At 43.0% G+C, this 18602-nt stretch overlaps 4 protein-coding genes across 6 annotated transcripts in view; all 4 read right to left on the reverse strand.

The window, feature by feature from the left end:
• The window catches only part of LOC107224291 (rootletin), a 31734-nt gene extending 21858 nt beyond the window's left edge, over window positions 1-9876 (reverse strand). Inside the window, exon 1 of one of the 2 annotated variants that reach the window (XM_015664288.2) lies at window positions 9747-9876. Coding sequence is in view for 1 of the 2 variants with exons in the window: in XM_046742990.1 (XP_046598946.1) it covers window positions 296-454 (159 nt within the window). In the remaining variant the exon portion in view is untranslated. Of the gene's footprint in view, window positions 1-295; window positions 616-9746 lie in introns of those variants that run through there. The other variant, XM_046742990.1, reaches the window with a different exon arrangement.
• Window positions 4438-8306, reverse strand: LOC107224289. Of its 2 annotated transcripts, XM_046743086.1 has the most exons (2): window positions 7752-8305; window positions 4438-7541 (listed from the first exon to the last, which is right to left on the reverse strand). In XM_046743086.1, exon 2 carries the CDS (start codon window positions 7424-7426, stop codon window positions 5804-5806), a length of 1623 nt encoding a protein of 540 aa, XP_046599042.1. In that variant the 5' UTR covers window positions 7427-7541; window positions 7752-8305; the 3' UTR covers window positions 4438-5803. The 2 variants fall into 2 exon arrangements, with proteins under 2 accessions (XP_046599042.1, XP_015519772.1); XM_015664286.2 differs by having other exon boundaries at window positions 4438-8306.
• A 3819-nt stretch (window positions 9877-13695) lies between the features above and the next one.
• On the reverse strand, window positions 13696-15172 carry LOC124292842. Its single transcript, XM_046731098.1, has 2 exons — window positions 15093-15172; window positions 13696-14674 (listed from the first exon to the last, which is right to left on the reverse strand). The coding sequence occupies exons 1-2, from the start codon at window positions 15145-15147 to the stop codon at window positions 14316-14318; spliced, it is 414 nt and encodes a 137-aa protein (XP_046587054.1). The 5' UTR covers window positions 15148-15172; the 3' UTR covers window positions 13696-14315.
• Window positions 15173-15416: 244 nt separating this feature from the next.
• LOC124292869 lies at window positions 15417-16240 on the reverse strand. The gene is made up of 2 exons (XM_046731297.1): window positions 16168-16240; window positions 15417-15961 (listed from the first exon to the last, which is right to left on the reverse strand). The coding sequence occupies exons 1-2, from the start codon at window positions 16226-16228 to the stop codon at window positions 15561-15563; spliced, it is 462 nt and encodes a 153-aa protein (XP_046587253.1). The 5' UTR covers window positions 16229-16240; the 3' UTR covers window positions 15417-15560.
• Between the last annotated feature and the right edge of the window lie 2362 nt (window positions 16241-18602).

Raw genomic sequence — 18602 nt, forward strand, 5'->3', positions numbered from 1 at the left:
ACAACCGGTGTCTGTAGACCAAAACCCTGATGCGCATCGGCTTCCCGCGATCCGTAGCGAAGCTGAATTTCACGTGGTTCGATCCGACTCCACCGGAAGTTATCGTCGCCTCTCCGTTCTCGGTTGTCCGGTCTGAAATCACCTCGATGCAACTGATGTTCACGTTCATGGGTCCGTACTGCGCCTCTGCGGTCTTTCGAATGATTAAATTATGCCGAAACTGCGTAAAAGAGATACGCCGGAGGCGACGAGCTTGCGGAAAGCCCGTTCGGCCGGTGCTTCGTTCGATATTTACCTGATTCGAGAACGGATTGGAGTTGCGACGGACTTCGTACTGCCATATGAGGTCCCCGTTGTGACCGGAAGCCGGACAGTCGCCGTAGAAGCGATTTCCGAGGGCCAGAGGCAGGGCGAGGATCGCGAAGAAAGCACGAAATCCACTTGCGGACAGCATGGCGGCGGACAGAGCGAGTAACGCGACAAGTCGAAGAGACGAGAATGACTCGGGGAGAAAGTGTGGAAGATGGAAGAACCGGGCTGCTACTATTATTGCAAGCGTAGAAGCTCGTCGTATGAAATGGGGAATGTAATCTGCGGATATTGCGGAGTTGTTGCTCACGTTGCAGTAATTATGATGTAATTAATTATAATTTTGTTTTGCTTCACCGCTGCAGAGAAACTCGATGATCCGAGTGTTCGATCGTGCTGAAAAAACACATTTTATCTGCGCCGGTGTTATGCTGCGAGCCAATATTGTGATGTATTAATAGCAGAGATACCGGCAGCCCCTTCAAATATCAACACAACGCACTCGGTTATAACTGCAATTCAAAGTTTCGAGTCATTCGTGACTTCGTTGCCGAATCCTCTCCTCGTCACTAGATCATCTTAAGCTTCGAAATGATTTATCAGACGAGATTGAAAAACGATGCTTCGATCCAATCATTTAGCAGAATTTTAGCAACAACGATGTACAAACAAGTGCAGAGAGATGAGTTGTAATATTCTCGCTGGCAGACGCGCGGATTGCAGCTTGATCGTGAATATTGAAAACCGCGAGGGTCAAGGCTGTGCCATTTTGATAATGAACTTAATCAGCACACATGAATATACCCGCTGTTGTACGTTTAGTCTCACACTTGTTGGCTTCTCTCGTACAGCGAACGAAAGCACGTTTTGAGTCGGTGATTTTGGGGGTGGGAAAACCTGCACTTACGATTCGATGAATTACGGTGACTGGTAAATGTACCCCTCTTAGAATAAAACCTGGGAACGGTAAGGAGGCACTTTGATATCACTGCAAAGTGGGGCTTTGGTAGTAAAATCGAGGCATTGGTTTGTGACTTTAGAGTCAGGTGAATTGGTTCCCACATTCCCGTGCCTGGATCCACATGGTACAGTCTGTACCCAGGAGAATCCTTTTCGCAATTTTCTCTTACCAGACTGCTGATTCTTCGCCCGATAATCACTCCCGACTTACGACTCGAGATGATGCCAAGTAATCGACGATACACCCTTTTTCAACACTAACCATTGGGTACGTGGATCTTGAACTTTCCAAAAATCTATTGTTTCTATAATTTTTTTTTTTTAAACATAACAAAAAAATTATTCTAATCAAACTTAAGGTATACGGGAGAACAACATTTGAACTGTATTTCGTAAAATTTTTACATTTTACAAATACGACACAATAAATCCTGCAAGCTTTATCTAAAATCAATAAACAAAATATTTTCTCTTAATACGTAATTGTATATGGCCAGCAAAGGAACGATGAATTTATAAAAAAAAAAATTTAATTTGAACTTTTGGCAGAGCTTTTTGAAAAATGTAAGATTTTCGGTACATCTTACTCCATGTATTTATTGCCTTGTAAAATAAGTTGTGAGCGAGAAAATAAAAAAAATCCTTTGTTCATTCACTACTTCGTACACTCACCTACTGACAGAAAATGTTTGATTTTCTGATTTCAGATGAAGCTAACGGTAGTTGACGTTGTCGTATTTTGGGATAAAGATTTTACGAAATATAGTTCAAACTTCGTTATATTCAACAAGAAAAAATCATAGAAAAAATGGATATTTTGAATGTTCAAGACCCACGTAATTCCCCAATTCAACAGAAGCGAGTTCAAGAAATTCTTAGGCTAGTAGAAAAATTGGGTACATATTTCTGTATACATTCCCCCTATCCTATGCAATATAAGTATATTGCGTGTTTACCGGGGAAAGAATTACGCTACTTTGGAAGTTTATGTATCGATCGCGGTCACATCTCGTCGTCAAGGAACTGCATTTCAATATTATTGCATGATAAGATTCTCTTACAACCTTACCCGCTCTGTAGGTATATGTTAATACGTGTATATTCAGATTCTACAAGGACTGATCCCGCTGTTCGAGATATTATACGTACATACTGTAATACGCTATACCTATGCTGGTTGAATAAACATTTTATTGATAATTACAGAAATTATTATCATTATTAATAATATACAGTCAGCCTGCGTTTAACGATCAAGTTTTTCGTTCCCTTCAATTTCCCTTCCTATTCTCATTGCGTGCCGATATTCTCCCGCCCCAATTTCCTGCCCTCATTATAAACGGATCTCTTCGAAACTTCAACTCTCGCTATAGACGGTTGACAAAAGCTCTTGCACCGTGGTTACTGGCATTAGAATTTCTTCGAATAAAAAATAAATTATAAATAATTTGTGGGAAAAAAAAAAAAATTGATATTCAAGAAATTCATATCAACTTGTAACGAAACAAATCAAGCACCGACAAAATTCATTGAATCTCGAGTCACGTACAACGTATGATGACAGTAAAAATCTCTGACGAATTTTTCATTGATACGGATATCAACGATTCTTTCCTCAGACATAATGTTCATACGACTGTAACGAAGTTTCTGGAAAAAAAAAACCTTTGAATGAAGAAAGAGAGTTTAAAAAAAAAAAAAATACCCGTACAACTGCACCGAAACGAAAACTCGCAACGCATGCAAGCCTACAGAGTTGCACAATCCGCGTAAGGCGCCTACGACCACGTAGTATGATGCACGCATGTGTTGTCGGAATGAGACAGGGGCGGGGGAATGACGTGAAAGTGCAAAGCGCACCATCGAATGCCGTCAAGAAGGCGGGCGGGGGCGGAAATGAGGAGGGGTGGATGGGGGGCGATAGTAACGCGGAGCCGGCTGCCAAAGTCCGATGGTCGAGAAACGGCCTGGATCTTTGACTGCGTCTGCGGTCTGCGTCTGCGGACGAAAGTTTTACGTCGAGTTGTCCAGACTCTCGATAAAAGCTCCGTGTTGCTATGGGTACGAGGAAATTTATGGAGAGTAAACGAGAGCTTGCACAGGCGCGCGTCGACCGGCACGTTGTTGGCGGTGCGACGCTCTTCCTATTTTGTCGAATAATATCGGAAGATCTGAACGTAACGCAACATCGCGTCCTTGTCTCAGTTAGACGTAAGATTAGGTTTATTGTTAGTTTTTTTTTTAACCGTAGAAATTGCTGAGCCTAGGCTTACGTCTCGATGTTTACCGCTGCAATTTGTTTTCATCGTCATCTCGTTTCTACTATGTTTCGTTCTTTTTCCTCCGAGTCAAGGGAAACGGCGCGTATGTCGGACAAATCTTATCGATGCAATAATGCTGCTATATTTTTAGAACGTATTCATAATCCGGTAGATTACTCTCGAAGACTTGTTTTTCTTTTTTTTTCTTTCATTTTTCTTTTAGAAAGTTATTTTTTGAATGAGACAATTATTAATCTTCTATTTATACCGTTCAGGTTTCTAAAAAATCTCAAACCTTAATTCGTCTATTCTCGGTAAAGTTAAAAAAAAATAAAAAAAATATTCAAATAACTTATACACGTTTCATTTACGCACAAGTTTCTTTAACTCCCGACAGCAGTGGCGATTACTTCATTCGCGAATCTTAATACCAAAAATTTCTATTAACGTTTGATGAACTTTTAGTTGTAAGCCGCAAGCGATTTCAGGGTTTCGTGTAACGGTAATTACATGTTTATATAGCACAAAAATTACAACAGACGTGCCGATAATGCGAAGCATTTCGGTGAATTCGCCGGCCCTCTCATCACTCCCAAAACGGGAGAGAATTGATTTACACAAATTTGTATTGTAAAAACTCAGAAAAAAAAAAAATACATTAATCGCAATAACATTGATCATGTCGATTAAATAACTTGTCGCGATTTTCGTAAGTTCTTCGAGTAAAATTTCACCAGAAATTTATTGCACGAGAAATTATTGTATCTTTGATCTATTACATGCTGTCTTGAATAAGATATTTTTAGACGGAACGTAACGAAATTTTTTCCCAGTAACTTTCGGAATTCTAGATGTAAATTCACTGAAAACTAACCAAACGATTCACTGGTTAAATTATTAGTTATCATTCAACGGCTGTACTTTGGAATCTGTATTTCTTTTCAATTAATTACGTCAAGAAATTGCTTATGAGAATATTGCTAGTAAATAATCTAGCTGTATACATAATGTATGTACTATATATGTTATATTCTCGATTTAGCAAGATCTATGGTATAATGTTAAGAAACGTACATGTACCACACATACATGCATGTATATGCGATTAAAGAACAGAACAAGTATTTAGATCGTATTACAATTTCTTAGTCAACGTTGTTATAAAAAACATAGTCTCCACACACAATCTTATTTTATAAATTCTTGCAAACACACGATACTATGATAATTACATATACATATAAATACAATATGAGTGAGTAAGAGAAACACAATATAAGTCTATTATAAATAAGCAGAGTACTTTTATCTCGACTATGATAAAATTGGTATATAATGATGGTTACAACATTTGGCGACTCGTAGGGCATTGATCCTAAAATTATTTGTACACTTGCGTCTACCGTCGCGCTCAGTGAATCTCGCAAAAATCTATACTTATATATGACATATTCTCTCACACTTCAGCACCGTTGAGTCAAACTAACTGTAAGCTGAATAAATTCTTATCGATTCATTCGAAAATACAAAACATCGAACGCAAAAAAGCAAGAAGAAAAAAAATAAAAAATAAAATAAAAATAAGAGAAAACTTTAGAAAATGAAAAATTAAAATTCAAACGAACATCAATCACGTATTGCGGAATATTTTGTAACGACGATAATCTTCGAAGCGTTGCATAATACCGTGCAATAATTTCCATTATGAGACGACGTAATCTAAGGTTCAGATTCGTCGTGAATATTTTTTTCGATTAATTTTTCTACAACCGTGTTATTTTACACGTATGCGCGGATACTTATCGTACAAACACGCATACGTATGTACGTTTCGTAAAATATATTATACCTTATATCGACAGACCGTAATCTTTGTTCGAGTTAATAATTAACTCGAAATATCCATACATTCAGCAACCTTTCGTACGACTTTTGCGAAATTAATTTACGTTATACTCGTATACATATATGTATAAATATAATTATATCCAAAAATTTTATTCAGATATCTTATACGTCGTATATCTGTGTATATGTGAATCTTATGATCGTGTTACCATCAAAGTTATATCAAAGCATTAAATGTACGTATATAATGTATAGTCTGTACGCATATATACGAGTCTGTATTTACAATTTGATAAAATTAATTAATACGCATGAAACACGAGGGTATTCGATACACGCCGAATGTTCGTGTGAACCCGATTAACCGTTGCGGCTGATCGACCTTCGATCCTTCCCAAACCCTTGAACCCTCTTCGACCCTCCCTTTACTGCACCAGCGCCAAGGGCTGGGCGTGTTGTCCGGCAGGCTGGGCCCTGATTACGCCAGCGATGCGCCTGAAGGGCAGCTGCAGATGGTAGTAAGCGCAATAGGGCAGAGGGTCCCAGTAGACGAAAAGGGTCTCCCGCTTGTCGAGAACGGTGCCGAGAAGATGGGAGGCGACGTCCGTCGGAGGCCTCTTCAGGGCGTTGGCGACGGCCTCGTTGAGATTCTGCCCGCGATCCCCGTTCGCGAGATGCTCGGAATTCTGTCTCGAAAAGTGCCTGCAGGGTCGCCAAACGAGCCTGGGATGAACGCCGGTGTGGCAGACGTAGGGGAAAGAGACGCCGACGCGACAACCGATGGAGACGAGATCGTTGTCGAGGCCCGATTCGGCCAGCCGGAAGCTCAGGTGACCGGACATCTTGTGGCCCGGTGATCGGGCGAAGAAGCGATCCAACCAGCGGGAGACGTCGGGTCTGTCTTCGGGTATGAGGCCCCGATGCTCGTCGACGCGACAGGTCACGTTGGCGACGACCTTCGAGTCCTTGACGGTCGTGCAGGTGAGAAAATGGGCGCCACCCGGATCGCGAACCACGACCCAGGGCCGCTTGTCGCTTATCTCGTGCTCGTAGTTCTCGCTCCTAAAGTCCCGGACCGTCGGGGGCAGCACGACTTTGGCACGGTCCCGCATCCCGGCGGGCCCGGCGGCCAGCATGACGTGTCTTCCGGTGCGGAGGACGCCGCGTTCGTAAAGATTGGCCACGTCGGCCGAGGACCGGAGGACAAAGTGAGACGGAGTCGGAAGCCCGACAGACCTGCATCGACGCAAAAGCTCGAGCGGATCGTCGAGGGCCGTGACCTCAGAGGCGCCGGGTACGAAGCACTCGCATCCAAGGGCTTCGAGGTGAGGCTTTGCCAGGGCGTCGTAGTATGCGGTCGTCGAAGCGCTGACCGGTATGTAGTAGGACGGTTTTTCGCGCTGGACGATGTCGCGGAGGGCCTTGACGTACTGGGCCGCGGAGTCTGGGCCAGGTATGGGAAGCGTGTGGAACTGCGAACAGGCGGTTGAGAAACGGGCCAGCCCAAAGAGGCCCTCCACCTCGCAGACCACGACGCGGGCACCGGCCTTGTAGAAGTTCCTTGCTAGGTGGACGGCCTGCACGGTGCTACCGCCGCTGATCAGGACGCATCGTTTGGGCCTGACTCTCTCCGAGGCCGGGGTGTAGAGCGCGGTCAGGAACCACTTGAGGGCCGTCAACGGCAGCTGCAGAATCGCCCATAGCATGCAGACCCACGCCGAGACCCACAATGCCGGTGCCCAGATTATACAGCTCGCGATTTTGTACGCGGCGGTGAAAACGCCGATCACCAAACCGGCGTACCAGTGACCGATGCTCGTCAGGATAAACGGGCGACTCTTCGTCGACGGAATTTCCCTCGACGCTGATCGTCGGCGGTCCTGGATCGGGCTCGTCGGATGCTGTTGGTTCTGGTGGTGGTGGTGGTGGTGATGGCGGTTGGGCCGTTTCGAGGTCAGAATCGTCGTCTGGGTACTCGAGGCGCTGGATATCGTGGAGGAGACCGAGGCGCTCGAGACCGTCGATGACGAGCGCTTCAACGTCAGCATCGGGGAGACGTCGGGGGGCGACGTTGACAGAGGTGATCCAGGTGACGGAGACGAGGCCGTGCTGTTCCGCCTTGAGATCGGGGGACTCGAGCCCCAGAATCTCGACACGTTCTCACTGCCGCAAGAAGGCATGTCTGATATTTATCGCTGACTTTTTTTCAACACTCGAGCTACAGTCTTCAAGCGAGTCAATATTTCAGCTGCGAAAATCGATTCTGAACCGCGATAACGAACTGGCATTAAATTTCGTTGAAACGTGCAAGCTATCACCTGAGTTTAACAAGTTGACGAAACTCCGAAACGCCGGATGGTTTGTTCTTCATACCTGCGGACGAGATTTTTGCTGCTCGGCTCTTCTTTCGAACGGTTCACCCGACGATCGATGTTCCTTTTCTTCCTTAGAATCGGAGATCACACTTAATTGCCGATAATTTCCTCGACAGGATACACGAATAAAAGCCCTCTTCGGTCCATCCGCGACGGTTGTTTCAGGCCGTCAATCGTCCAGATTTTCCGTTTGCCTCCCTTCGCCACAAGAGTAAACGGGCACAAAATAAACAGTAACGAGCGTTCCTCGCAATTAACGGTGCTTATTGTCTTAAGTCAATAAATATGTGGGTGTCACACTTGAGAGGGTCGGGCAACGCGGCGGTGATAACGTGTGGAGAAGAGAGAGAGAGAGAGAGCGAATGAGAGAGAGGGGGAGAGAGATAAGTTTTGTCGAAGAAAGGTGAAAATAAACGTTGTTTGTCGGCATGCACACACCGGGTAAACTGAGACCGAGCCGGTCGAATCTCTGCTTCTTATGAGCTCTGCATCTTGGGCGCACTATGAACCTTCCCCGCCTTATCTAATCACACGTATAGCGGAGTGACCGTCGCATAAAGAATGATGCGCGGGGCCCACTGCTCTGGTATAAACTCGGACTTTTCATTCTTTCTAGTTTCTAGCCGACGATGTCTAGGCCTCCAAACGAGCTGAGAGATAGACTCGAGCGACGTACGCCTAACCCGAAATGTGTAAACACGTCCTAACGTTGATAAGACGCGCACGAGTTCCCTCGTTCATCACCCTCCGTATTACGACTATTTTTGTCAATTATTCACTGCTTGAAGAATTCCTGCGTCTGTGTTAAAGTCCACACCCTCTGGTTCAAAACTCAAATCCAATCGGAGGAAATTGTCCAAATAACACCCATGGGTGGTTGGTATTTTCACGCCAAATGGGACGGACTTGTACTTTGATAGAATATTTTCGGTGTTACGTTTAACACCGTCTTTTTCACGGTGTTGGAGCAATGATCGAACACCAAGGGTTATTCGGTCGGCAAATTTCAGGGCAGTAAAATTTCATGGCGAAATTTGGATTTCGTCAATTCGAAGACGGTCCGAATGTCACTTGGCGTCACGCGAATAATGTTGATAATGTACAATCCAGTGCCAGCGACGAAATTGATCGAAGACGCCCGATTTGTACAATATCAAAGATGATTTTGGGAAAGATGGGCTAACAACAATGGTTGGTTTGTCAATGTTCTTGGAATTTGGATCATAGATCACCTCTCTCGATCTCAAGCAACGAAAATCCGCAATTGGCGATAAAGTTTATGGCTTGTATGTCAATCGATTATTGCGGCAGGTACTTGGGCTGTTCAATACGCTGGCAAAACCGATTGCAGTGGTTGACAGAGGACGGAGATTACGCCGAGTGAGCCAACGCGTAACACCGTCTCGGTGACATCTGTATTTGCCGGGGACCACGAGTGACAGTAATCAGTGTTAAAGACGGAAACTGTTGTAGTTTCAATACTCCAAGCCTTTCGACCGACCGCGGGTCTGATGCTCGACCACCGATAAGGATGGCAATGGCTTGGAATCGAGAACGTACACCACTGTCATCGCAAGCTGTGCTTGAGCAGCATTCGTTGTTAATTCATGGTAACGAGCATCGACGGATCAAAACAGAGGTGTGCTCTGCTTGCTTCTTCATTCGAGAAACTTTTTCCAAGGATCAATGAAAGGTTGTAGAAATCTGATCAGCCTTTGGGGGAATAACAAGTCGACGTCTGTCGACTACTAGCGCTGTAATTTAAAAACTTCAAAGCTTGACAGGTTGAGCGAGATGTTTCGAGATTGCAAACATCAGCGACCGAGTGTTTTCAGCAATGAAATTCCAAGTTATACTCGTGTTGATCGAAAATCTGCGGTTGTTAAGACGGCTGACAGACGTCAGACGCTGATTATTGGCTATTGAAGTAAATACGAAGCAAGCTAGCTGCGACGATTTTATAACGAGGTGTTAAAAGCTAAGCGTCACTCACCGAAAGCTCTGCTCCTAGGACCGATTCCCGATTCTGCACACTCAAAAAGCACAACCACGATGAACATCGCGCGAAAAGCTCCGGCGAAGCTGAACCACCTGCCAAGAAACGACGCACGTGTCAGCCATTTTTGCTTGTTTGGTAGTCGGTGCGTGTTCAAGCGTAAAAAAACTGTACTCGGAACGAGCAAGTGCCGAACCTCGAGTCGTTCTTCTTTGTTGAAAGTCGGCAATAGCAGTTTTCGATCCGTGCTTGTCCTTTCTTTCCGCGGCACAACCGCGAGCATTCGGCAATGCAGGAATACCGAAACGCGGTCGCTGCTCGAGGCGAGGCCAGACATTGATCATTCCGTTCCATTTCGTGCGATCATCGCTGCCTCGACGATAAGGAAGTCCTCTGTTACTTGCTCACCAAAGTCTTCACACGTATTCTCGGGCGTCAACTTGACGGTCCGGAAAAAGCGGCGTCGTCGGTCAGTAACCCGAGTCCCGAAGAACGCCGTCGTCCATCGGGAGCCGTGGGACCAGATCGGGATGACTCAAGCCTAGGGCGAGTAGAATTTGGGTGCCGAGTTCGGCCGGGTCCGGCACCCATATTTCTCCCTGAAAGGTTCATCGCAGATGGTGGTTGTAAAACCGGGGTTATAAACCGGTCCGCTATCTGAAAGTGGACGGGGCGAGACGCTCGGAGATGCTGTCGGAGCAAAATAAGAAGAAGAAGTTGAAGACGAAGAAGAAGAAGAAGAAGAAGAAGGGTGAGCGGAAGAGGAAGCGAACCCTCTTCCATTTCCGCGCGCTTTCGCAGGGGCGTAAAACCGGGCAATATGCGGGTATTGTCGGGGCTTCCCGGTAAATTTAGTGCTGCATGTGTGCGCATAAAATCCGGGGACCGGGTGCGTCCTTCGCCGGAGGATATTGGCAGGGGAGACTTGTAAAGATGAGCTTATTAGACGGGAGACGGGGAGGCCTCGACGGAACGGCCGGCGGTCCAATAAACTCGCGTTTCGCACGGGGTGCTACCGTCGCAGGGTGATCAAGCTCCCTCGTAAACCCGGTTCCGAGCCAATGAGGGATCGCCTCGTCGGCCCCCGGGATACCCGGTCCTCGGAGGCGGTCGTCAAGCCAACTTTGACCCGGTAATGGCGAGCATTCCGGACGAACCCCGAGATGGATACCCCGCCGACCTCGTAAAGCTTCCATCGTCAAATATTAACTCCTCCTAAATTAATCTCGTTAAATTGATCGCTGACTCCGGCCTCTCCTTTGGTGATAAGATCGTCTTATTCGGCCTATTAATATAGTCCTTACGGGCGGTAGGCTGGACGCGAAAACCGTAACCAGTATACTTTATTTGCTACCGGATTTTGACAAAATTTAGTCACCTTTGAACCGAAATTCTGCGTTTGTTTCCTGGCTTATTTCAAAGATCAGTTTCTCTTCCACTTTGGATCCAATTTTTAAACCAACCGTGAAGCGTTGTTGCGATTTTAGCAAAAAGATCGGTACTAAAAATTGTGACCTCAACTGGCGTCTTAAAAACTGTTTGAAGATGAATCTAGTTGTGTGAAATACCGAAACGTTCTAGCTATTGTTACTACATTTTTGTCAAACATTCGCAATACATTCAAAGAAGCTGCGACTCTACCAAGCATGAGAATCTGCAGGTTTTTCCTTGATGAAACAAAACGGAAACATTATTATCCTATTTTTGAAAATTTTTTCACACCAAAGCTGTTCGTGTGCAAAAAACACTTTTCAGACAAATTTAAGGAATATTAAAACCATGCAAGCATTCAGTTCTGGAGTATTTTAAGCCTTTAACTGAATTCTATCGATGAAAGAAATTTCATCCACATCGTTTTTTGTTTGCATCACCTACATTCAAAACACGAATATGCGACTTATATGCATAAATCAAACGTTCTGTTTCCGCAACGTTTTAAAAACTTCAACGTACTACAGCTTTAACATATATTCATCTTTCGCCTTAATTATTCCGAGCAATAAGTAAACAGGTATAAAAAAAATTCCACTCTTAGAGTCTCGACTATGATTTGTCCCTCTAAACCGTCAAGCTTTGCCGTAATAGGCTTTTATAAATACATTCACTTCTTGCGGCAGCGCATCGTTAGGCGATGATTAGCCATGCAGAGTTTATTTTGCTAAAACTCGTTTTGACCGCAAAAGAAGATGATTAGATATTGGCATATATGATTAGTACTTAATGCACAGTCCAAGAGTTGTCAGACCGGTAGAAAAAGTAAAGTAAACAACTGTAAGTGCATATCTGAAGACGTCAAAACATTTTAGCGATGGATCAATTTATAAGTCATCAAATTCATTTCACGACGCTCCGTATTGCCGGTTAATTGGTACAGGTGAGTGAATTTTTTCAATAAATTTAATTAGCGCGTCTCATTATACGGGCAAAAAGTCGGTCATAAACCAATCAAGGAGTACAAGAATCAATTAGCTGAGTATCGTTTGAATTAAAAGAAAAGAAAATATATCCAAGTCACTACTGTCTTGCAACGATGCTGTTTCCGCCTCATTATCTTTGGTAAAAATTCTCTTCTCGGTGTTTTGTTGAGTCCATTAAAAATTTTCTCGTACTTAACCTACCTGGGTAAAGAACATTCTAGACACGTAGCCGTCATAATCCTTCCCAAAATTATACACCGGGCATTAGACGGGAAATACCAAAGATGCTGACTGAGCTTCCAGAGACAATATCCCCTGGATAGTGGACGCCATTACTTTCCTGACCCTCGGATAAATTTCAGGCTGTCACAGAGGGATGCGAGCGATCTCCCCTGTTGTTGGCATGGCAACACCTTGCTTCCCATAATGCCTATGGGCGTGGGATCGATCCAACGGTTACGACGCGAGATCCAATGGTTCATATCAGCATCAGGCTGGCCGAATGGCCTTTGCCAAATTCAGTTGACATTTCGCAGCTTGTTTAGTTTGGACTTAAATTCCGGGTCTCAGATACGTAGAGTGTAAATATATATTTATAATCAGCCTAATCATCAGCTCGGTTCGAATCTAATCGTCCTCATTTAATTTAATCGCGCGAGGATAAGGCGAGGGTTTTTTTTTTTTTTTTTTTGAAAATAGTTTACGGCGTGAAACGACGAGATCGCATCGCGTATCCGAGGCTTATCATTACGAGATCTTAACAGCCGCGTATAATGTTTATTCAACATTACCGCGGTAGGAAATCACCGGTGTATTTGTCTGGCTTTTAATTTTTTTGACTAACTCTTTTTATTACGTAATACGTGCAGAATAATTAAGTCGGACATTAGGCTCGATCGAATTCTCCGAGGGACTTTTACGCGCGAAACGCCTCCGGCCAGCATTTCGCGCCAAAGTTGAGTGCGGATAAGCGAAACGCGGTACCCGCATTTCTGCAGTCTGACTAAAAACGAATTATACACGTACGAGCAAGAGTGAAAAGAGAAAAAATCGGGCTCAGAATCGCCCGTCGCGCCGCAGGATCGCCGAATACTGAGCCGAGCCAAACCGCACGGCTTTGCGAGACCGGCGAAGTTTTCAGAAACCGCGGTTGAGGATCGGGCGACGGATGCTGCGGCCAGTCTGGACCAAACCGGGCTCAAACAGCACAATGGAAGCCCCGACCACGAAGGGTTAAAAGAGCAATATAACGATAAAACTGCAGAGCGAAAAAAGCAAACGTGCGCATTCAAACGTCGTGCCTTCCTTTTCGGCCCGTTTTGCTTCGCCCGTCGAAAAAGTCACGCTCTGAGTCGAAGCCAATAACTGTTTTGTACCGATCCGATTTTTCGGTAAACTGCTTCAGGCCCAGATTTTATTTATTTTATTGCCACGCAACTCGCGTAGACTCGTAAACTGGAGGAACTATTCTACTCGCTTTTCAAACAGTATTTTTATTTCAAGCTTATACAGTTTACAGAGGACTTGTAAGAACGGTGAACACGAATTTTGAGTCTGGGTTCTAGATGTCAAATTTCGATTTCTTCTATGTAAATGATAAATGGAAAGACAGTTTTATTAGATAAGGTTTGTTTTTTTAGATACCGGAACGATGTTTCAGATTTTAAGAAAAATGACCTAGCTTCTCAAACACTTATTGCAAATAACAACTAAACAAACTTCAATTTCAGACTTAAATCACTGTTATACAGAAATAATAACTAATAATGAAATGCAAATGTAAAAGAATTGATAAACAAAGTTTAAAAATGAATATTTTTTGAACTTCTATTATTGTACGGACTTTCTCGTATCAAACCCCAAACATAATCTTCCATCACGCTCTCATTAAACTTCCCCTAATAACGTTAATAACGATAAAGTCCATCGCATCTTGGTGAAAACGCGGTTTCCCTTTTCTTCCGAACAGGCACCAATCAGCTACCAACCAAAAACTTCAAGCCATATTTATCACCGTAAAAAAGACGGAACCAAACTTTACAAGTAATAAATAAAGGTTTTGGTTATTATCCGATGTATAGAATCGAAATTTATTCATCTGAATAAAAACTCGAAGCAATAAATTTTTTTCTGACCACCTGTGTAATATTTATCCCTGATTCGAAAATCCGCTGCTCTGTCCGCCGAGATTTCCGATGCTAGATATCGACGCGGGAAGATTTGCGAGATTCCCGAGCATTCCGGCCATTTCGCTCAGGTTCGGCATTGGCATTGCCATCACCTGGAAAGCCCCAAGATACATTTTCGCCCCGGAAGTCATCGAGCCGACACCAGGAAGCCCAGAAAGCCCTGATCCTGATACTGGCGAGTCGTTCGAGGACAAAAACGGGACTGACAAAGCTCGAGGATCCGATTTTGGTTCTTCTTTTAGTTCCGTTTCACCGTCTGACAGCTTCTGGGTGTTCTCACTTTTCTCAAGATCTATGCTGGTCGGCGCTGACGCAATGCCTGAACATTTTTTGAAAATTTCACACGAGATTATTTGAAGTTTCAAGTTTCAGTGCCTTTGCAAAGTAAACACTTTTAAGTTGATTAAAAAAAAAAGTGATTCGCTAAGGTCGAATGATGTAAAATGAAGAAGAAAATGATTTCTGGCAATGGAAACGCCACGGAATCTGGAGCCGTTGGAAGTGTGGTGCTGAAGCACGTGGAGGTGAAATTATACGAGTACTTTTCTACGGCGCAGTAAATAATATGGACGATTATTGGATAACGTTAACAGCTCTGATACAACTGGTAAAAGTAATCGAGATTGTCGCCACAAAATAAACCTGCCAGAGGACTCGTGAAATTTATTCCTGTTCTCGATGTACGTCCTACCCTCAAGTCTGAGGAAAAATTTGTATTTGCGTTTGTGATCACTTACCTACGACGAAGCCGTGCAGAGTCAGTAACAGGCAAATATTTTGACGAAAATTCATTCTCGTCTGCGAAATATTCACGCGGATTTGGCAGTCTTCGATTCTGCACTGATTTCTTATATACCCAACTTCGCACTGCTTTCGCGTTCCCACGATTTGGGAAAGGAAAAATCGAAATCAGTCACGCTGAGCGAGTCGCGGATACATAAGGAATTATGGTAAAATGTTCGATAAGATTGCACGTGGTTTTTACCTGATTGGAATAGAAAATGAAGAGGATGATTAGACTGTTTGGATTCTAGGTTGCAACTAATTTTGTAAACGATAATTGAATGGGTAAGAAATTTATTCGAAATTTATAATCCTGATTGCACATACTTGCGTCTTTGAAATATGAAATATCAGATTACAGGTATATTTAAAAACGAATTATAAAAACAAATCATTCGATGATTTCACAGCCATGTTTTTATCTAAACTTGCTGATTTTTTTCCGCATCGCCGCTTAAATTAATGTTCGTAGTTGTTGGACGTTCGAAATCGACCGGATCGTGGGGAACTTCGTTTGATACAAATTCAAAAAATTTGTCGACCCAGCCGGAGAAAAATTTTGGATCGCTGTTAGAATCTCTGGCGAGTCTTAATTGATCTCGGTCAATTACGTTCTCCGTGAAATTTTTAACCGCATTTCGAAGCGCTTCCGGTATCAGGGAATCAGTGATGGCTGCTTTTCCCGCGTTTCCGGATGACTCTTCGTTCGTGTACTTGGCAAACAATCGTTCAATAATTTTTCGCATAAATTCATCCTCCAGTTCGCGGAACGCGTCTTCCGTCTCGGCTACACGGCTTTCCGATTTCTCGGGCAAACTTGCACCTGCGCATCACGAAATCACAGAAATCAGCGGTGGATCGTTGATGAATATTAAGCAAGAGCTTCCCAATAACTGGTGAAAAATTTGTTTCAACTCAAATCAAGCAATAAAAGAAATAAAGAATTTCGATCAAAGTAATAAGTAAAAATTTTGATAGAAGGAAAGTTGTTGGCCAAATGTGTATTGAAAAGTACGAAAATCAACTTACAATTCGAATCGTGGAGCCACATCACGGCGATTGAAATTAAGAGCGGTAAAAGTCCGGACATTTTGAACGGAATGTGAGCCGAGCCAGGATTGCGTTCGTTTTATATATGCGCCCGCTAATTCTAACAAAGCGAAATACCGTAAGCGGAGCGTTATCAATTCCTGATAATTTATTCGGGCTGCGTAGCCAACCGTGTCATGAAATGATGAGTGAAAATAATTCGCAAATTATACATCGTTGTTCAAAGTGAAACGGAATTTTGCAATAACTGTCGATACGGATACCGGCATCCGTTCAAACGCGGGTATAATTCACGGTAATTAGCGTCAAGTGCGATCAGAATGTTACCAGGATAACAAGATAGCTGAATTTCGACAAATTTTGAAATTCATGAACATCGAATAGCCACGCAAAGTTCGCTGTCGTAGCCACTGCGCAACGACGTCACCGCAGAAGCAGAATTCTAACCAGTATAATCTCGCTTCCGGTAGATGCACCATATTTAAAACATGTAACTAGTTTTCCGCTGTGCAATATCGCAATTTCATATGCGGGTCAGCATCTGCGGCTTGGATAGTGAAAATGTCGTTGCGTAAAAGTGAACGACTGAAAATAGTTCAAAACATTTTGCAACTTTTCGTTGAACAAGGTTCAAAGCTCCAAAATCTTCTTAACACGTCGGTAAAAAGCTTAAATTCATAAGAAATTTTGACTGCTTCAAACGTCGGTAAATCTATGAAAATCAAAATTATTTGAGCAGTTCGGTATAAATTTCAGCTTACTGGAATATCAGCTCTCGCTACGAATAAATTTAAAAAATGATCAAAACAGCATGAAGTTTCACGTAGTTCGAAAAGTGTACAGTGGCACTGTTCTGAACAACAACAGACAGATTTTAATGCGGTTACTTTGATAATTTTACAACGTTGATTCAATGCTTAACGCAATTGCTCGACTACTTACAGAAATCTTTTATGCACTAAAGCCTCGAGTTTCAACATGGACTTGTGATATGTTTTCGCCAATCGAATGCGAACGAATGAGATGTAATGACTCAGAGACGCACGACACGTAACGTTCAGTAAGTGATCAGTGAACACACTAATCATAGACATCCGGAAGCAAATTAATATTATCAATATTAATGGTACTCGATACATGATATCCGATTTCATTGTTCTTCCGAATTTGCCAAAATGTCGTGTTAAAGTCGCAAGAAAAGCATGGTAGTTTTTTGCAAATTTTGGAAGCCAACAAATTTTCAGTTTCAAGACTGGTCTGCAGGATCCCTTTCCAAATAATGACGCCTGCTGAAACTTGAAAGAAACTTCGAGTTCACTTCCTTGCACAAATAGCTGCGAAATTTCTTCTGTTTTTTCGGGTTTAACTGTTCAGAAAATGATCGCCGCGACTTGAAGCTACGCCCAATGGATTTTTCTCTAAAAAGTGGGTTTTTTCGACCTCTTGATCGATCGATATCATTCGTTTCTATAATCTGTCAAAATGTGATCTAAAGTTGCATGACATTATTTGATAATTTGACGTAAATCCAGATTTTTACAGAAAAAAAACATTAATGAAAATGCTGGGTGAGAGGAAACTTCAAATTTCAAGGGATGGAGGTGAAAACTTGGAAGGGTTAATATTTCGAATGACCGATGTATCGAAATTTCAAACGTGCGAAAATAAAATAACTGAAGATGAATTGTTCGAAATCTTTATTTTTCAAAGTGTAACTGATTAGCAGTCACTCCAAGTTATTCAGTCGTTTTAAAGTCTGACAGTTGGGTCAAGTTATGAAAAATAATCGGGCTTTTCGTAGGGACTTTCGATCGCGGGGGACTCGGATCAGTTTGCGAAATACAGAGACATATCCTGAGTAAAGGAAGGTGGACCGTAGAGGATGCAATCTATGGGGGTAATGCTTGATATTTTCGGTTCGTAAAACTTTATAGAGGGTAATAACACGCGCAGCCAACGTTTCGTCGGACCCTTCGTCTACGTCGGTTCCTCCAACTTACACATTCTCGTCGAGCATTCTTTTTCACGTAAAGAAACGCACCCCATCGAATCCACCCCCACCACCATAGAGGAATTTCGTAAAAATGACATCTTTCCAATCGTCTCTGCGTTATCAAAGCTTTCTAAAAATTCGTAATTTTAACCTTTTTATGGTCTAATCTTGTCGCTTCATCATCGCCGCACCTTTTTCGATCCGCAATGATCAAGATGATCTATTGCAAAATAGATTTTTCCGTTCAATTTTCATTCTCTTATACAATCAATTTTCTCTTTTATTAAGCTGTGATTATTTATCAGATTTTAAGTGAAATATGGCGTGCTTTGCAGTGAAATGGTGGTAAAATGACAATTTCGAGATTTTGATACGTGAGCTTTTTCACCGTTCAGGGTTCACATTAACAGGGGATCATCAT

This window comes from Neodiprion lecontei, chromosome 1 (genome assembly GCF_021901455.1).
Source record: "Neodiprion lecontei isolate iyNeoLeco1 chromosome 1, iyNeoLeco1.1, whole genome shotgun sequence".
NCBI lineage: Eukaryota > Metazoa > Arthropoda > Insecta > Hymenoptera > Diprionidae > Neodiprion > Neodiprion lecontei.